A 17,523-nucleotide genomic window follows, 5' to 3' on the forward strand; every position below is an offset into this window, starting at 1 on the left:
TATCGCTCAGTTAACCGTTTCTCTCTCCATTTCGGGGTATACTTTTCAAAACATTCGTCAATGTTTCAAAAGTGACCGATTTAATGCATGTCACTAAGTGCTCTACTGAGCGATACTATTGTTTCTTTATTGTTCGCCCCTGCTTGCCTCGACCGTTAGAAAAATGCGGCCTAGTGCTCCGCTTTTGTTTCCCACGACTTAGTCAGTCGAGTGTTTGCTCTGACGGAGAGAGGTCCTGTGCTCCAGAAGTGAGAGGTCAACCCAAGCTCCACTAGAATCACAGTTATCCAGTGCTCCCACCTTGGTGATACACAGCATTCATTGATCAGTATTTCTTTTTGTATTTTCCTAGTTTTAAGAGCTTAGTTAAGGTGTTTTTTCCCTAGGCGTAAGTATTTAGCTTTTGCGTGAGTGAGTGCGATCTCATTAATTTGATTTTGAAATGTACGTTAAATTTATTTTGTAATCAATAAATTTAACAGTTCTTTTTCTTGAGCTTTTGTAAAGTAAACTTTTGTTTCATTTCTCCACAATTAAGCTTATTTTCCATATAGCTCCTAGCTTGCATAAACATTTTGCTATTCATAACTGGTACTTAGGCCAGTCTTGTATTAAACTTAAAATCCGTTGTGCCTCCTAGGAGTTAAGCACCAGCAAGAACCTGATACTATTATTAGTATTAGTTATTTATTGTCAGGGGTGAAGTAACTTTCTCCAGAGGCTAACAGTAACAACAATTGAGTAATTAGTCTCTGCTGTGTACTGTTGAGAAAGTTTATAAATTCTCGTTCTTAGAGAATCGTGCGAAGCAGGCCAGCGTAAAGTAATCGGTGCTTGATTTAGCAAGACAATCATTGTCCCTGCTCTGCAATATTATTGAACATTATTATCAATTAAATAATATTTAGCATTTATTTTAAAAACCCCGTGATATTTTAAAAACCCTGTGACATACTGTACTACTGTATTAACAAACTAAACATCTGTGACAGTTCACTAGAAACAGGAGTGGCTGTGTGATTTCATGACAGAGAGAGAGAGAGAGAGAGAGAGAGAGAGAGAGAGAGAGAGAGAGAGAGAGAGAGAGAGAGAGAGATTTTACATCCATCATACCCTGCAAGTTTATCACTCTGCTTCCATGTGTCTTATTTCTTAATACATTTTTTTTCTCTGGTTCAACTGAACAAAGAAGTACTTTGTAGGCACCGGAAAATCAATTGCATCCATGCATGTCTAAACCTGCCCTTTAACTTTAAATTTCATATCCAAACTACTCTTCCCTAAAGAGGTACCTCACCAGTACTTTAAAGAAATGTCATCATCATCATCATCTAATCCTGTGTTGCCCATGAGGAGTGTAGGAGCCCTGGGCTAGGCAAGCTGGTTCTGACATTTAAGATGAGAGTGACCAGCCTCACTCATCACCGAGTGGCATTACGTGAGTAATAAGCCCCAACCACCCCTTGGATACAAACCTGCGCAGGCTCAATCTGACTGGAGCACCTTAATTACCCACTAAACCACCAGGCCCCGTAATTTAGTTATACGGCTACCACCCAGCACAGTAAACGGTTTCCTGGTGTACAGGAAACCATTTGTCTTGTCACTCAGTGTAGAGTCATCCATAGACAGAAGGAAGAGGAAAGAATGAAGGAAAAAAGACAGAGAAGGAATGAAGGAAGGAAGAGGGGAAAGAGCAGTCATTGAAGAGCAGTACTACATCAAGTGAGTGGATGGTGTAAGGAAACTATTTCATGAAGGCACATAGATGTAGTTTATATTATATCCATGAAATAACTATCAGACATACATAAACAAATTCTACCCCCTTCTATTACACTGATGTAATACCTACCAACTTGCATAGTCTATCGCTGCATCACTAATTCACTTCAAAACCATCTTGCAAGATGTTACAATGAAGAAAAAATATATAGAATAAAAGAACTTTGCATAGTAAAAAAGTAAAGTATTACTTTGTAAGAAGAATAGGAACAACTTATTCTATTTTACCTCCATAGGGGTCCAAGGTTAGGCTACCGGAGTCCAGGTTATTTAAGATACGAGACTGACCTAAGACATTTGTAATATTTACATGACAATAAAATCCCCAGTCACTTTGGGGGGATGCAAACCCTTGTACTTAGGCAAAGGCTGTAACTCATAAAAATGTATTGAACCACAAAACCACTTGGCATTTACAGTAGCTATGTCATTTCCTGATCCATCTCCTGTCACTCAATCTTTGTCTCAGAGGTTTTCTGCCAATGTGCAAAATGCTATTGGTGAGAAGCAAACTTAGTCCATCAGAAATAGTACATAATATGACAGCAAAGTCCCATTTCTAAAGAACATTATATTTACGGCATGAAAATGACCAATACCTTAAGTTTTAATTTCGCTTTTCACTGTTCATTTTAATTACAAAGTATTTAGGGTACTCTCTAGAGTAAAAATGCAAAGACTGCTTCTAGAATAAAACAGTTGCAATGCTAAATAAATTTCCATACTATTTATTCAGTCCCAGACATCTATTTTCCTTTTTTTTTTTTTTTTTAATGCTACTTTCAATTTTATTCAGTTTAAGGAAGATTTGTGAGGTGGGTATGTCATACAGTAATACAACTTTCACAAATCCCTTCAGTATGAGGCCTTTCCCAAAGTGAATACAATTTGCCTGGTTGCTGTTTTTATTAAGCCAGGTAGACGAAGTCGATGGTCATTATTTTTGTAAAAAAAAAAAATGTATCTGTGTCTGTCTGTCTTGAAAACTCAAATCTCAGAAAGTACTGACTGTAGATGGAAAAGTTATTATTCAAAGCTGTTTAGAGTTACACGCAGACAAAGTTGATGGTCATTTTTTTGTACGAAATGTATCTGTGTGTGTCTGTCTGTGCTGAAAGCTCAAATCTCTGAAAGTATTGACTGTAGATGGAAAAGTTATTAATAAAAGTTGTTTAGAGTCACAACCTGAGTTCACATGTCATTCAACCAGCACTGGGAGTCATCCAAGATGGATACAGATCACAAGTAGAGCTGTTTTTGTATTAATTCCTGGCTCATCAGGACATGAACACATTAACAACCTGCAGGAACGCAGCCACTTCATTTGGGCACTCCCAGTAATCTTTGGTTGAGGTTATACTGTACAGTACTATCTGCATTGCAAAAGTGAGGGGCATGAGGTGAGTGTGTTGTGGTGTGAAGGGTTGCATTACAGTGTATGCACAGTGGATGTATTTTTAGACGATACTGAAACAGAGATGGGTGATGGCCACATTGCAGTCAGGCTAGAATGAAATGTTTAATGAAGGGGTTAACAGTGCACCACAATGTTTTATATTTTTCATCATTAATTATGACCACTGTATCATGAATGATCCAATTTTTACCTTAAAATTTTGAAAAAGGCCAAACTTTATGAATGTAAAGATCTACGTCACAGCACTGATGCAGGTAAGCATGGTTTCTCTGTAACTTCCTTGAGCTTGAATGGTGACTGCATGAATGAGTGTATGGCCTTTTTCATTGGTTATATTACTGACTAGTTCTCCCTCTATCATGTTGCTCTCTTTTCCTGCTTTCTGGATTCTACTTCACACAACCTTCAGGAAAGAAATGATGTCACATTGATGACAGTGATGAATATGATGATGATGAAACTGACCCATTCCCTTTTTTACTCTCACTATTATTCTTTGCTTGATTCTTAAGTTCTTTTATCAGTACTTTCTGATCTCACCTGTTCTGTGCCACTTTGCTGAGGGCCTCTGGAGTGCGGATGAGGCGGTCTAGGGTGCGCACAATGGATGCGAAATTCGGGCGGTGGTTGCGTTCCTTTTGCCAGCAGTCCAACATCAGCTGGTATATGGCTTCAGGGCACTCCATTGGGGCGGGAAGGCGGTAGCCCTGTTTAGGGTACAATGTGGTTAAAAGATAGGGGTGAAGGGGCTAAAATGAAGAAATTATCAAGAAATGAGTGATACTACAAACACAAAGATGGCATGATTCACTGGAAACACTGAAGACTGAACTGCTGGTGATGATGTTGCAACCCCAGGCTCATCTGGGTAACTAATTTGCCTGATCTCTATCCAGGAGATGAGAGCACAAAGGAAAAAGGTGCTGAAAAATGAGAACTGGAAGAGTTGTCTCTAAACTGTGAAGGCTTCAATGCTGAAACAATAAGAAGTGGTTGGCTGGGTAGTGCAGTTAAGAGAGTTCAGTGGGGAAGCAGGTAGGCATTAACCACTTCTCCCTACCTCATCAGGCCTTATCATGCAGCATGTGTCATGGTTACTGAAGCCTTCACTAGGAATATAAATATGTCTGACTGTTTTGTAATATTAAGTGAGTTAGTACTTGGCACTATATGGTGGCTAGAGTGGGATGACTTGGGAGCCAATTATTCCAAACTACATGTAAAATGTGTAAACATGTTTCATGATTTTTTTTTCTTTTGCAATGGTTTTACTAGTCTCAACTGACCACATAATTCAAGTGCATACTGTATCTATTATCATGTAGAAGACGGAACAATTCCCTGTGATGAATAAAATCACCCTGTGATGAATAAAATAACCAGGCATTAACATCTATAAAACAAAGTGTGTGACCATGTTATGAATCACCTCCAGCATGTACCATCTGGTCCAAAGCCAATGACTGTAACCATTCATTATTTCATTCAATTTTCTCACAATGGCATATTATGTAGATGTCCTGGCTGGAATATTTTGCCCCCAGCTCACTCATCACCTTTCTTTTATTACTCAACCTTGCCAGACGGCCTTTGTCCCTCCTGGAATTTGGCAGTTGATTCTAGCACTATTCAACCAGCCTAAAAAGTGAGCTGTACAAATTCCTCAGAAAGGGGAAATTCACTTGAGGTTGGAAACCCTTAGTGCATGCACAGGGCTTTATTGAATATGTTTCATTAGCACTGTATATGGCTTAAGGGCACTCCATTGGGTTAGGAAGGCAATAGCTATGTTTAGGTTACAATGTGCTTAAAAGACAGGGGTGAAGGAGCTAGGAGTGAAGAAATTATCAAGCAATGAGTGATACTACAAACAAAGATGGCATGATACACAAGAAACACTGAAGATCATACAGCTGGTGATGTTGTTTGAATCCCAGGCTCATCAGGGTAACTGGTTTGCCTGATCTCTATCCAGAAGATGGAAGCAAAAAGCAAAAAGGTGATGAAATATCAGAACTGGAAGAGTTGTCTCTTAAATGTGAAGGCTTCAATGCTGAAGCACTAGGAAGTAGTGTAGTGTAGTTACAGAACAATCAGGCATATCTATATTCCTCGTGAAGGCTTCAATAACCATGATACAGACTGCCTGATAAAGCCTGATGAGGTAGGGAGAAGTGGTTAATGCTTACCTGCAGCCCTAATGGGAGAGGGCAGTGTTTGGAAACTACCTGTACTGTTGTTTGCAGATGATACTGTACTGTTAAGTGAAGAAGAAGGGGAACTCCATGGGTTGGTGAATGAGTTTGGAAGAGTGTGTAAGAACAATCTGAAGGTGAATGTAGGGAAGAGTAAAGCTATGGTCTTCAAGAGAAATGAAGTCACTGAATGTACAGTGAGGCTGGATGATGAGGAAATGGAAAATGTGGGTTCATTTAAGTGGCTAGGTAGTGTGATGAGTAAGGATGGAAGTTTAGAGGTGAAGTGCTTGAACGGGTACAACAAGGAAGAAAGGTTGCTGGTTCTTTGAAAGCAGTGATATGAAACAGGGAAGAGAGTATGGAAGTAAAAAAGTCACAGTATAACAGTACTGTGATACAAACTCTAACGTATGGAAGTGAAGCCTGAACCTTGTTGGAAGGACACAAGTCAAGAGTGAGAACAGAGGAAATGAGTTATTTGAGAGGGGCCTGTGGAGTTATATGAAGAGACAGACTAACAAATGAGGAAGGGAAGGAGCATTGTGGTGTGGATGTGGATGTGACGAATGCATCAGGAGAAATACACTGAGGTGATTTACCCATGTAGAGAGGATGGAGAGCGAGAGACTGACAAGATAAGTGTACGTAAGCGAGGTGGAGGGAAGGAGAGGGAGGGGGAGGCCAAGGATGTGATGGAGGGATGGAGAGGAGAGGTATATGAAAGGAGGGGGAGTGAGCTGGAAGCAGGGCAGTGAAATGGCAGGGGACCAGGTGACATGGAGGCGATTTGTTTGTGGCAACCCCTCACGGGACTGACACGTAAGGCAACAGATAGATAGATAGACAGCATTGTGAAAACACACTATTAACTAAAGGGGCATTCAATGGAGTGCATCTCTCTGACAATGGCAACGTAATTTCTAAACCACTCTTCATAATGGGTTAGGTTTTCCCTCACTGATTAGGGTTTCCCAAAAGGCGTTTTCCAGATCCAAAATCTGTAATACGAATTGGATTGGTCCCAAAAGTTAATCGATTATTCCATGGAACATGGGCTATCTACCTACCAAATTTGGTCCAAATCTCTTTTAGTTTTTGAGTAATCCTGCTAACCGACAAAGAAACAAACAAACACTGGTCCCAAAAGTAATCAATTGTTCCCTGGGACATGGGCAATCTACCCACCACATTTGGTCCATAACTTTTAGTTTTTGAGTAATCCTGCTACCAGTCAAGCAAACTAACAAGCATTGGTCCCAAAAGTAACTGACTGTTCCCTTGGACATGGGTTATCTACTCACCAAATTTGGTCCAAATCTCTTTTTAGTTTCTAAGTAATCCTGCTAACAAACAAACTAACAAACATGCAAACAAACATGGGAGAAAACATACTCTCCTTGTCAGAGAGAAATATTTATTTACCTGCATTTACACAAGCTGTATAGTCTACGTACAGTATACCGTTATCTGTTAATGTCACAGGATAAGAGATTTAATCCATTTAACATCATTATAATGTGATCCCTTGGTTATATAGTGCACTTGGTTATACAAGGTCTGTTCAGAAAGTATCTGACCATATGCTCTAAAAAAATAAATAGCTAATCTGTTGAGTTAGGACACTAATCCTCCTCAAAGTAGGCACCTTCTGACAACAGACGTAGCCAGTGTTCTTTCCAATGACTGAAACATTTTTTAAAAGTTGGTTTTTAGTATCTCCTGCAAGTGCTTAGTCACATTTGTCATGATCTCTTCTCTTGGATGAACGTTGCTCAAGACATGCTGGAGTGTGCAAATTGCAATCCAGACTTTCTGAAGATTATTATCACTGGAGATAAGACTAAGTGTATGGGTGCAACACAGAAACTAAAGCACAGAGGTCCCAGTGGAAGCATACAGGGTTGTCTCGGTCAAAAAAAGCATGACATGTCTGTAGCAAGGTGAAATGAGTCTGTGCGGTGTATGATACACAAGCGCCATCCACCTATCTATCTATCTATCTATAGCCCGACGCCCTAATCCCGCAAAGGGTGGCCGCAGACAAAACGCCTCCAAGTCACTCTGTCACCCACCATTTGACTCCCCTCCCCCCAACTCACCCCCCCCTCCCTCACATACCTCTCAACTCCATCCCTCTACCTCATCCTCGGTCTACCCCTCCCTCTCCCTCCCTCCACCTCACCTACATACACCCTCTTAGTCAGTCTTTCATTCTCCATCCTCTCCACATGTCCAAACCACCTCAGTGTATTTCTCCTAATCTTTTCAACCACATCCACATCTACCCCACAACGTTCCTTCACTTCTTCATTCGTCAACCTGTCCCTCCATGTCACTCCACATGCTCCTCTCAAGTAACTCATTTCCACTGCTCTCACTCTTGACTTGTTCCCCTCTTGCAAGGTCCACGCCTCGCTTCCATACGTCAGGGTAGGGATCACAATACCATCATGCAGTGACTTCTTAACTTCCATACTCACCTCCCTATTTCTCATCACTGCTTTCAGTGTGCCAACAGCCTTCCTTCCCTGCTGTACCCTTTCACGTACTTCATCCCCCAAAGGTCCATCCTTACTCATCACACTACCCAAGTACTTGAATGCACTCACATTCTCCATATCCTCACCATCCAACCTCACTGCACACTCTGTGACTTCATTCCTCTCAAACACCATAACTTTACTTTTGTTTACATTAACTTTCAGCTTCCTCCTCCTACACACTGTCCCAAATTCATTCACCAAACCTTGCAACTCCCATTCATCTTCACTCAACAATACTGTATCATCAGCAAACAGCAACACCGGAACTAACTAAAAAAGCAAATAAAGCCATCCACCTAAAAAGCATAATAATGTTAACCTGCAGCCCCTCAAGGTATGTAATTTCATGTGGAGGTGGTGGATGTTACGAAACAACACTGACCGCATGGTTGGAAAGCCACGAAAACAAACATAATTTTTGACATAAGTGTGTTCAACCTGCGTTTGGAAAAAATACTGGAAAGTATGGTACTCAAAAGTCAAAATACTGTAAACATGGAACATGCAACTGGCTGAAATATGCGAGGGATTTGGTTACCAAATGCCCACACCTGTGTGGCGTCGTCCACAGCCAGTGCATGTGGTGATAACAGTGGCTCCTGGTCTCGTCCCCAGTTTGTGTACACTGCTGAGAGCAATGTCAATGGCTTTTTTTTCATTATTATTTACTAATTCTGTCAATAAAACTATTCCTCTTTTTGAAGCATTTCTTTTTCTTTTTTAAACAAAGTTTTAGAGTTATTTTTACATTCTTCTTCTATTTATGAATATGTTTTTTGATTTTTATTGCATCAATTTTGTACTGTCACAGTCTGGGGAAACCCATGTACAGGAACATTTCTTGTTAGGCTGTGTTTATTATCATCATACAGTAATAATAGACTTCCCGTTACTAATCATCGCACCGTGATAATAGACGACTCATGGATTGTCTACAGAGAGTCCTCATTACTCTTGAACTATTTAAATGCCTGTCAGAGAGGTTTGCCACCATATGCTGATAACACTGATAATATTATGTTCATCTTGTGGGGATTATAAAGATACCAGTGCTGACCACAGCCTGGTGATAATAATGGCACCTGCATTATCACCGCACAGTGATAACAGTAACCTCATTAGTTTCACCACATGGTGATAATAGTCACTCCATTCTTGTTACTGATTTGATTTGATTCAAATTGTTAAATATTAAAGATCGCACAATGGCACGCAACGTAAAACCGCGGTCTAATATTTTTTTTCAAATTAACGGGAAAAATATAAAAAAATAATAGTTTCAATACCAAAAAGTTGTTGGATATTGTGGAGACAATCAGCTTTAAAATCCTGCACACATCATCCTAGTTATAATAGTTTTGGCATTACTGCTCATCAAATGTTAAAAATCTTTGACTGCATTTTTTGGCACTTCTCAAAAATGACACCTGTGTATCATACTCTGCGCAAGGCCTCAAATGCACTTGCATGTTGACTGTTCTTTTTTAATGCCATGGTGCTGTCCATCACGAATATGCACCAGAAGGTCACTCTGTCAACAAACATTACTACCTCGACGTTACTCATTGTCTTCATGATGCACTTCAGCGGAAGAGACCAAACCTTTGGAAAGCAGCAAATTGGAAGCTGCATCATGACAATGCCCCATGCTTCTCAACTGATTCAGGAATTTTTGCCCAAGCACAACATCCTGCAGGTTCGGCAGGCTCCCTACTCAGCAGACATGGCTCTGTGTGACTTCTGGTTAATTTCCAAGCTCAAAACTCTGCTGAATGGTTCCCAATTTGAGACTAGAGAAGACATCATGATGAATGCAATGAAGCACATAGAGGTGACTCTGACAAACCAACTTCGAAAAATGTTTCAGGCAGAGGAAAGAATGCTGGACTACATGTGTCAAGTCAGAAGGGGCCTACGTTGAGGGGGAATTAGTGTCCTAGCTCAACAGGTTAGCTATTTATTTTTTTAGAGCCTAAGGTCAGATACTTACTGAACAGACCTCGTAGTAGTTTTCATTATTGCTGCAAGATGAAAATCTGAATTCCTGCTGTTATAGCACATTTTTCTGCTAAAAAAAACATCATTATTACATGCCTCAGCTGATTTCTGCCAATAATGCTGATGCAGTGTCTGTGGTTTATGATGACTCTGACGGATTCAAAGATGAGTCCCTGCTCAAGAAGTTTAACCCAGGTGGTGGAGACCTCTAACTCTCCACCTCCTGGCCTTGGAACCCCTTACCTCAAGTCCATCGCAAGCCTCTTTATGGTTAGTGTTTCTTCCTTACTATGCTCTTTTCGGCACTTCATATTAACCTAACCATGCCTATGTGTGCTACTGGTACTTACCATAACATATCTGTCTAGTGAGTCTAAATTGTCGTAAAAGGGAAAGTTTGGGCTTGCACTTGGGGTGCCTGGTACCAATTAGGATAAACCCCAAATGTTTGTGTTTTCATCATTGAGCAGTTCCATTATTACATGCGAGGTCTGGTACCAGTTTTGTGTGATAACTAAGGGATCAGTGTACATATGATATATTTATGCTATGCTAAAAAAATGCAACAGCACAAAAGTAATAAATAAGCAACCCGAAGCTCAATAGTGGCAGTAAGCAGTGGTTTCTAAAGAAAATTGCACTGTTATGTTCAACAGACAAAAATAATGGTGTGCATTAGGTTATACTGGTTACCATAAGGGAAATGTTGTTCTGTTTTCTACACATGTTGGACCACATATGGTGTTTACCTCTTAAATCCCATAATACATTCTTAATCTGCTGTTGCTATGTCAGGACAATTTTATATAATTTAAGAATGATCTTATGACAGAATAGATAGGCAAGGTATGTGGAAGGTATTAAGAATATATGAAGTGGAGGGGAAATTGTTGAGTGTTGTGAAGAGTATGTACATGGGAGCTAGGGTTACGGTGCGAGTGGATGGTGAGCTGAGTGAGTTCTTTGATCTCAATGTGGGACTGAAAAAGGGTTGTGTGATGTCTCCATGGCTGTTTAATATATACATGGATGGGGTTGTAAAGGAGGTGCAGGGTAGGGCAGTGGATGTGGGGGTGGCTCTAATGAATGAGGGTGAGATTTGGAAGCTTCCAGTGTTGCTGTTTGCTGATGATACAGTACTGTTGAGTGAAGATGAATGGGAGTTGCAAGGTTTGGTGAATGAATTTGGGACAGTGTGTAGGAGGAGGAATCTGAAAGTTAATGTAAACAAAAGTAAAGTTATGGTGTTTGAGAGGAATGAAGTCACAGAGTGTGCAGTGAGGATGGATGGTGAGGATATGGAGAATGTGAGTGCATTCAAGTACTTGGGTAGTGTGATGAGTAAGGATGGAACTTTGGGGGATGAAGTGCGTGAAAGGGTACAGCAGGGAAGGAAGGTTGTTGGTACACTGAAAGCAGTGATGAGAAATAGGGAGGTGAGTATGGAAGTTAAGAAGTCACTGCATGATAGTATTGTGATCCCTACCCTGACGTATGGAAGCGAGGCATGGACCTTGCAAGAGGGGAACAAGTCAAGAGTGAGAGCAGTGGAAATGAGTTACTTGAGAGGAGCATGTGGAGTGATGTGGAGGGACAGGTTGACGAATGAAGAAGTGAAGGAACGCTGTGGGGTGGATGTGGTTGAGAAGATTAGGAGAAATACACTGAGGTGGTTTGGACATGTGAAGAGAATGGAGAATGAAAGACTGACTAAGAGGGTGTATGTAGGTGAGGTGGAGGGAGGGAGAGGGAGAGGTAGACCGAGGATGAGGTGGAGGGATGGAGTTGAGAGGTATATGAGGGAGGGGAGGGTGAGTTGGGGGGAGGGTAGTCAAATGGAGGGTGACAGAGCGACTTGGAGGAGTTTTGTCTGCGGCCACCCTTTGCGGGATTAGGGCGTCGGGCTATAGATAGATAGATAGATAGATCTTTTGACTGAATGGGCTAATGACACCTATATCTATCTCCTCCAGTTAGGAATTCTGCCAAAAGGAGAGAAAAAAAAAAGTCAGAAGCTTCAAAACAAATTCATTTACACTTAACATAGTTAACATCTGCTGACATGAGACATCTACACAATGGTGGTCCAATAAAAACCTTGTGAATTTAAATAACACCTCTAACCCGCCACACTTCTCTTCACCTTGGTGAATGATGACTCTCAACAGAAGATGTCTTATCCACTGACCTGTCAAACTCACAGGTTGGTGAACTTGGCAATGGGATATTTGAACAGCTGGTATTAACACTCTAACTGCAATAGTTTTTTTTTACATAACATATTCCTGTTATCTCCAAATAATATAAGAAAACCTTCAACATTTTCATTCATTCATCATCCAATCCTATGCTGCCTAATGAGGAGCATAGGAGCCCAGGGCTAGGCAAGCTGGTCTGACAGTTAAGATGAAAGCCTCACTCATCCCCGAGTGGCATTATGTGAGCAATCAACCCCAACCACCCCTTGGATATAAACCTTCACTGGCTAAATCTGATTGGAGCACCAAATTACCCAATAAACCACCAGGCACAAAAATTTGGTTATATGGTTACCACCCAAAATAGTAAATGATTTCTGGTGTACAGGCAGGGGTGTACCTAGAGATTTGGGGGCCTGGGGGACTAGGTTCTTTGCGGGGCCCCCCTCCTGGAGGGGGCCCCGCAAAGAACCTAGTCCCCCTCATTCTCAAAACTTATCTAATATCTCAGCTGGCACTGTTGGGATGATAAATATACAGCAGAACCTCGGAATTCATACAAAATTCGTTCCTGGAGGCTGTACAAGTCATAAATTGTTCAAAAACCGAATCATTTTTTCCCTAAGACACAATGTAATTTGCATTAATCCGTTCTTTAGTATGGATGAAACAGTAGATTTCGCCATACTATAATGAATGGCAAAATAGGAGACACGGGTTCCACTTTCAAACTTTGCAATGAGTTCTTTTTTCAGCTCAATTGTTGTTCTCACTGCTTTACTTTTAGCTCCAACTGACTCACTAATCTTCTTAGGACCCATGATTATGTACAATTTTCTAATGAAAATACGTAATTCATCACAAAGTTTAATCGAGCCTGTATGACTGATGCATAGCTGGCAGAAGACAAAGCCAGACTGGCGACCATGTGGCACCTACAATGCCGCATCTCTTAGTGAGAATAACGCGTCACCATACGAAAACTGGAGCGATTTTTGGGCGAAAAAGCTGTACGAAAACCGAGTTGTACAAGCTGAGAAGCGTACGAATTCCGGGGTTCTACTGTACATATTCTTAAATATTAATAATAAAGCTTATAAATTTTTAAGGCTTTTGGCAGCCCCCTCAATTGGGGGCACGGGAGGCAGTTTCAAACAGCCCCCCCCCCTCCTCTGGTACGCCACTGTGTACAGGAAACCATTTGGCTTGTCACTCAGTGTAGAGTCACCCACAGGCAGAAGGAAGAGGAAAGAATGAAGGAAAGAAAGACAGAAGAGGGAGAGTAAAGTCACCCGTAGGCAGAGGGACGAGGAAAGAATGAAGGAAAGAAAGACAGGAGAGGATGGAAGGAATGAAGGATGGAGGAGAGGAAAGGGCAGACACCCGAGAGCAGCACTACATCGAGTGAGTGGATGGTGAGTGCCTTCACTTACAAGAGGCCTTTCCTAAAACGAATAAAAGTGTCTGGATGGTGAATTCAGCAAAGATGCCACACAACCAAAATTTACTCCCTCAATGCAAATGCTACCTCTAGATGCCATTATAAACAGTAGGTCACATGGGATTTCAAACTACAGGGGATATATAATACAGCCTTCAGTAACTCCTCCAATACAAGAGGTCTTTCTTAAGTGGTTTCAATTATTTGGAGGTCATGTGATTAACACTTTAACCGCGGGGCATCACTTTCGTGACGCTCGAGAGCAAGGGATCATACCGCGGGGCGTCACTTTTGTGATTCTGTATTATTTTGAATTCACCCGGGCTTTCAAGTGGTGGCTTGTATTATCTATCAGTACTACCAGTGTCCAGCTATACTCAGTTCTGCTAATGTCACCTGTACTCCCATCCACTGTTGACAATTTTGCCATTTTTCTCCTGTCCTTGATTCCCCCCCTCCTTACCTCCCCTCCATTACCCTCTCCTCCCGCCTGACCAGCTGCGCTGCGCTACACAAATGCTGGAGGGGTTTTTCTACTCATTTTATCCATTGAAATGTGCCCTTTGCTCTATTCTTATACAAAATAATATATAAAAGAAAGAGAAAAGGTAATTGATACTGCCATACATCTGGAATGGGCTAATTATCACCTGGCAACACCTTACATGCACTCATTCGCTAATTTTCCCTGTTTATCTCCCCTTGAAATATGCCATATGACCTGTTTTCATAATAAAAATATATATAAGAAAGGAAGGGAGACGCCTAAGTGATATTTACATTCACCTGGAACTACCTAATTTATTATGTATTGTCTAGATTTCCTGCCAATCATTTCATAGCGTATATATTGGCAGCTGTCACCACGCTGACACTGGCAGCCCTTCACTGCCCCTAGGCAACAGCATTCAGTTTACTGTCGTCTTTCAAGGTGAAACCATGTTGGATTCGCGCCTGTCCAATTCCGCAGCTTTTTAGCGTCATGAAATGGGCCCTGTGACTGCTGTGGAACGTGAACTGGCTAATTTATGAATGAAAATGATGGACAGTGACTACGATCTTTCTGGTGACTAAAACAGTGCAAGTGGAAATGTAAATAAAGTGTAAATAATGTGTAAACAGCAAGTGAAAGCAATGAATGTAAATATAAGTGAACAGTGGAAAACAGTTTTATAAGTTACTGCAAGTGACAGTGCATAACACAGTGTAAATAAAATAGAAATGTAAATAATGTAAATGAAATAGAGAATGTAAACAGAAATGAAAAGGAGCAGTAAGATAAGAATACGAGTATATATACTAGGAGTAATGAAAGTGAAAGTTTCACTCTAGCATGTATGAATACTGGGAGTTATGAAAGTGAAAGTGACAGATTCGAGAAAGTGAATGCCTGGAGTGAAAATAAACTACTAGTACTGAAAGAAACTTATAGATAAATATTGTATATATAAATAAGTGTAATAAAGTACTAGGAATATAAAGTGTGAGTGTGTTTATATATAATAAATGACTGCTCCGCCTCAGAATACCATCGGGGAACCAGCACGGGAGGAAAGCTCGTTTGCGCTCGTAATTTACATTGCTTTCACAGTGTTTATTTATTTGGAATATGGATTCCAAACTACTTGAAATTCATAGAATAGTGTTTGTAGTTATAATATCAGGCAGTGGTGACCATATTACGGCGTATCGGGAAGTGTAAAGTGGAGACTTCATTACCCAACTTCAGAAGTCTCCACAAGTCCTACAGTAGATGATGAAGGCTCAACAAAAATCCCAGAGGAAAACTGAGGGTATGTGCCATATGCATATACAATTTTAATATTCTACAACTAATAACTGATTTTTGGCAAATATTTTTAAAAATTCAGTCGGAGTGCGAATATCCTCACGGGACGCGCAAGGAGCGCAAAAACAACCAAGCAATGTAGGGGTTAACCCACGGAGTCCCGTTGACGTTCTTTAACGTCCTCACGTTTTGTCACTGCCAATCCCGTCGACGTACTTTAACGCGCTGGAATTGCAAGGTCCATAATTTTCACAATTTTCAAAATTCGCGCGAGATTTTCCATTCACCCACCTACCCAAGCCTCCCCTACCTGCCACTAGGCGGGCAGCCTCCCTGACCCCGCGTGACCCGTGCGCGCCCTTGTCTCGGTCACTCACCTGTTAGCAGTGACCCAGGTCAGACATGGCGCGTAAAGGTTTCTCTGACGACGAGATACAATCTGCCCTGGATGCCTTCACTGGAGACAGTGATTCTCCACTTGATGACAATGTGGAGGATCGTGATTATGTGCAGCCTGAGGAGGAAATAACAAACAGTGATGAGGAGGTCCCTTCGCTGCGGAAAAAGCGGTATGTTACGTATCGTAAGGCAAGGGAAGGCTAGCCTGCACCCAAAACACCTGCACGGACCTCTCTCCATCCCCTAGAGAGAGATTCTGATGAGGACGAGGACGGTGGCTTAGGACGTGATGTTGCCTCGTGGTTGGGGAAGGAGAAAATCTCACCCCGAGGATCAGAAGGTGGGGTGAGAAGGCAAATCAGGTATGGTCCTTGTGTTTTGTCTGGGGAAGGCAAAAGTGGTGTGGTGGGAGTGCAGGGTGAAAGGGAAAGTGGTGTGGCAGGAGTGCGGGGTGAAAGGGAAAGTGGTGTGAGGGAGGCAGCACGAGCACATGGTGTACATGGGCATAGGGGAGACGAGGTGGAGCCGCTCCCCAGCACGTCTTTCGCCCCACAATATTCCCAAACTTCCTCCCCACAGCCCCAGGATGTGGGGAAAGGAAGGAAAGGGAAGGGAAAGGGTAAAGGAAAAGGGAGAGGGAAGAGAAGTGCGAGTGATGAAGGGCGCTGCTCTCCACCTCCCCAACCTCCCCCACCACCCTCACCACCCGACCCTGACGAAGGCGACGATGGGGACGAGGCTGGAGATGGTAGTGCCTCGTGGAACTGGGAAGATGGAAGTAATTTTACTCCCATCATTCACCTTTTCACAGAGGAGTGGTGGTCTGGTTGCACGGCTCCAGGTGTGCATGCAGGTTCCACTAGGGTGGATTTCTTCCACCTGTTCTTTGGGGAGGCATTTGTGGGGTGCATAGTGTAGCAGACAAGCTTCTTTTCAAGAACACAGCGCCGTGAAACTGAACGTCTGGGTACAACTAGCAAGCACTCCCAGACATCCTGTAACAATTTCTGAGATGTTCTTATTTTTTGCCCTGGTTCTCTTGATGGGTGTTGTCCGGAAAAATCAAATACCGGCATACTGGACCACTGACCCAATGACCATCACACCTTTCTTTGGAAAGGTGATGAGTCGTAATAGATTTCAGCAGATTCTCGGCCGCCTCCACTTTTTTGATGCAAAAGATCCCGCTAATGCAAATAACACTGATAAAATGAGGAGAATTAGGCTTGTATTTGATCACCTACGGGAAATGTTCCGCTCCTCATTTTATCCTTACAGAGACCTCGTCATAGACAAGAGTCTTGTGTTGTGGAGAGGCAATATTTCCTTTCGCCAGTACATACCCAGCAAGAGACACCGTTTCGGGTTCAAGATCTTTGTTATGTGTGACTGTAAGACTGGTTATGTACAAGACAGTCTTGCACACGGGCGCACAGACAGACATAACAGAAGATCGTAGTATTGGACTCTCAGGCGCCGTGGTGAAGACAATGATAGAGGAGTACCTTCATCGTGGTCATGTGTTGTACTTGGACAACTGGTACACTAGCCCTCTTCTCGCTCGGTTCCTCCACCAACACGACACCAGAGTCTGTGGTACAGTAAAGAGAAACCGTCGCCATATGGTCAAGATAGGGAGGAACCTTGACAAGAACGAGGTGGTTTTCTTCCAGGCAAATAACATCTTTGCCACCCTGTGGAACCACAACAGGGAAGTTTGCCTCTTATCGACTGTACACAGCCCCCTGATGCACC

General features: G+C 42.0%; 1 protein-coding gene across 1 annotated transcript in view; it reads right to left on the minus strand.

Annotated features, from left to right (window-relative positions):
• Eph (Eph receptor tyrosine kinase) overlaps positions 1-17,523 on the minus strand; it is a 287,254-nt gene that overhangs the window by 42,567 nt on the left and 227,164 nt on the right. Inside the window, exon 17 of the mRNA XM_080272697.1 lies at positions 3,743-3,909. Within this exon, the coding sequence (XP_080128823.1) occupies positions 3,743-3,909 (167 nt within the window). The remainder of the gene's footprint in view (positions 1-3,742; positions 3,910-17,523) is intronic.

Source organism: Coenobita brevimanus, chromosome 51 (assembly GCF_032717465.1).
Source record: "Coenobita brevimanus isolate Jiangsu-jjx chromosome 51, ASM3271746v2, whole genome shotgun sequence".
Lineage (NCBI taxonomy): Eukaryota > Metazoa > Arthropoda > Malacostraca > Decapoda > Coenobitidae > Coenobita > Coenobita brevimanus.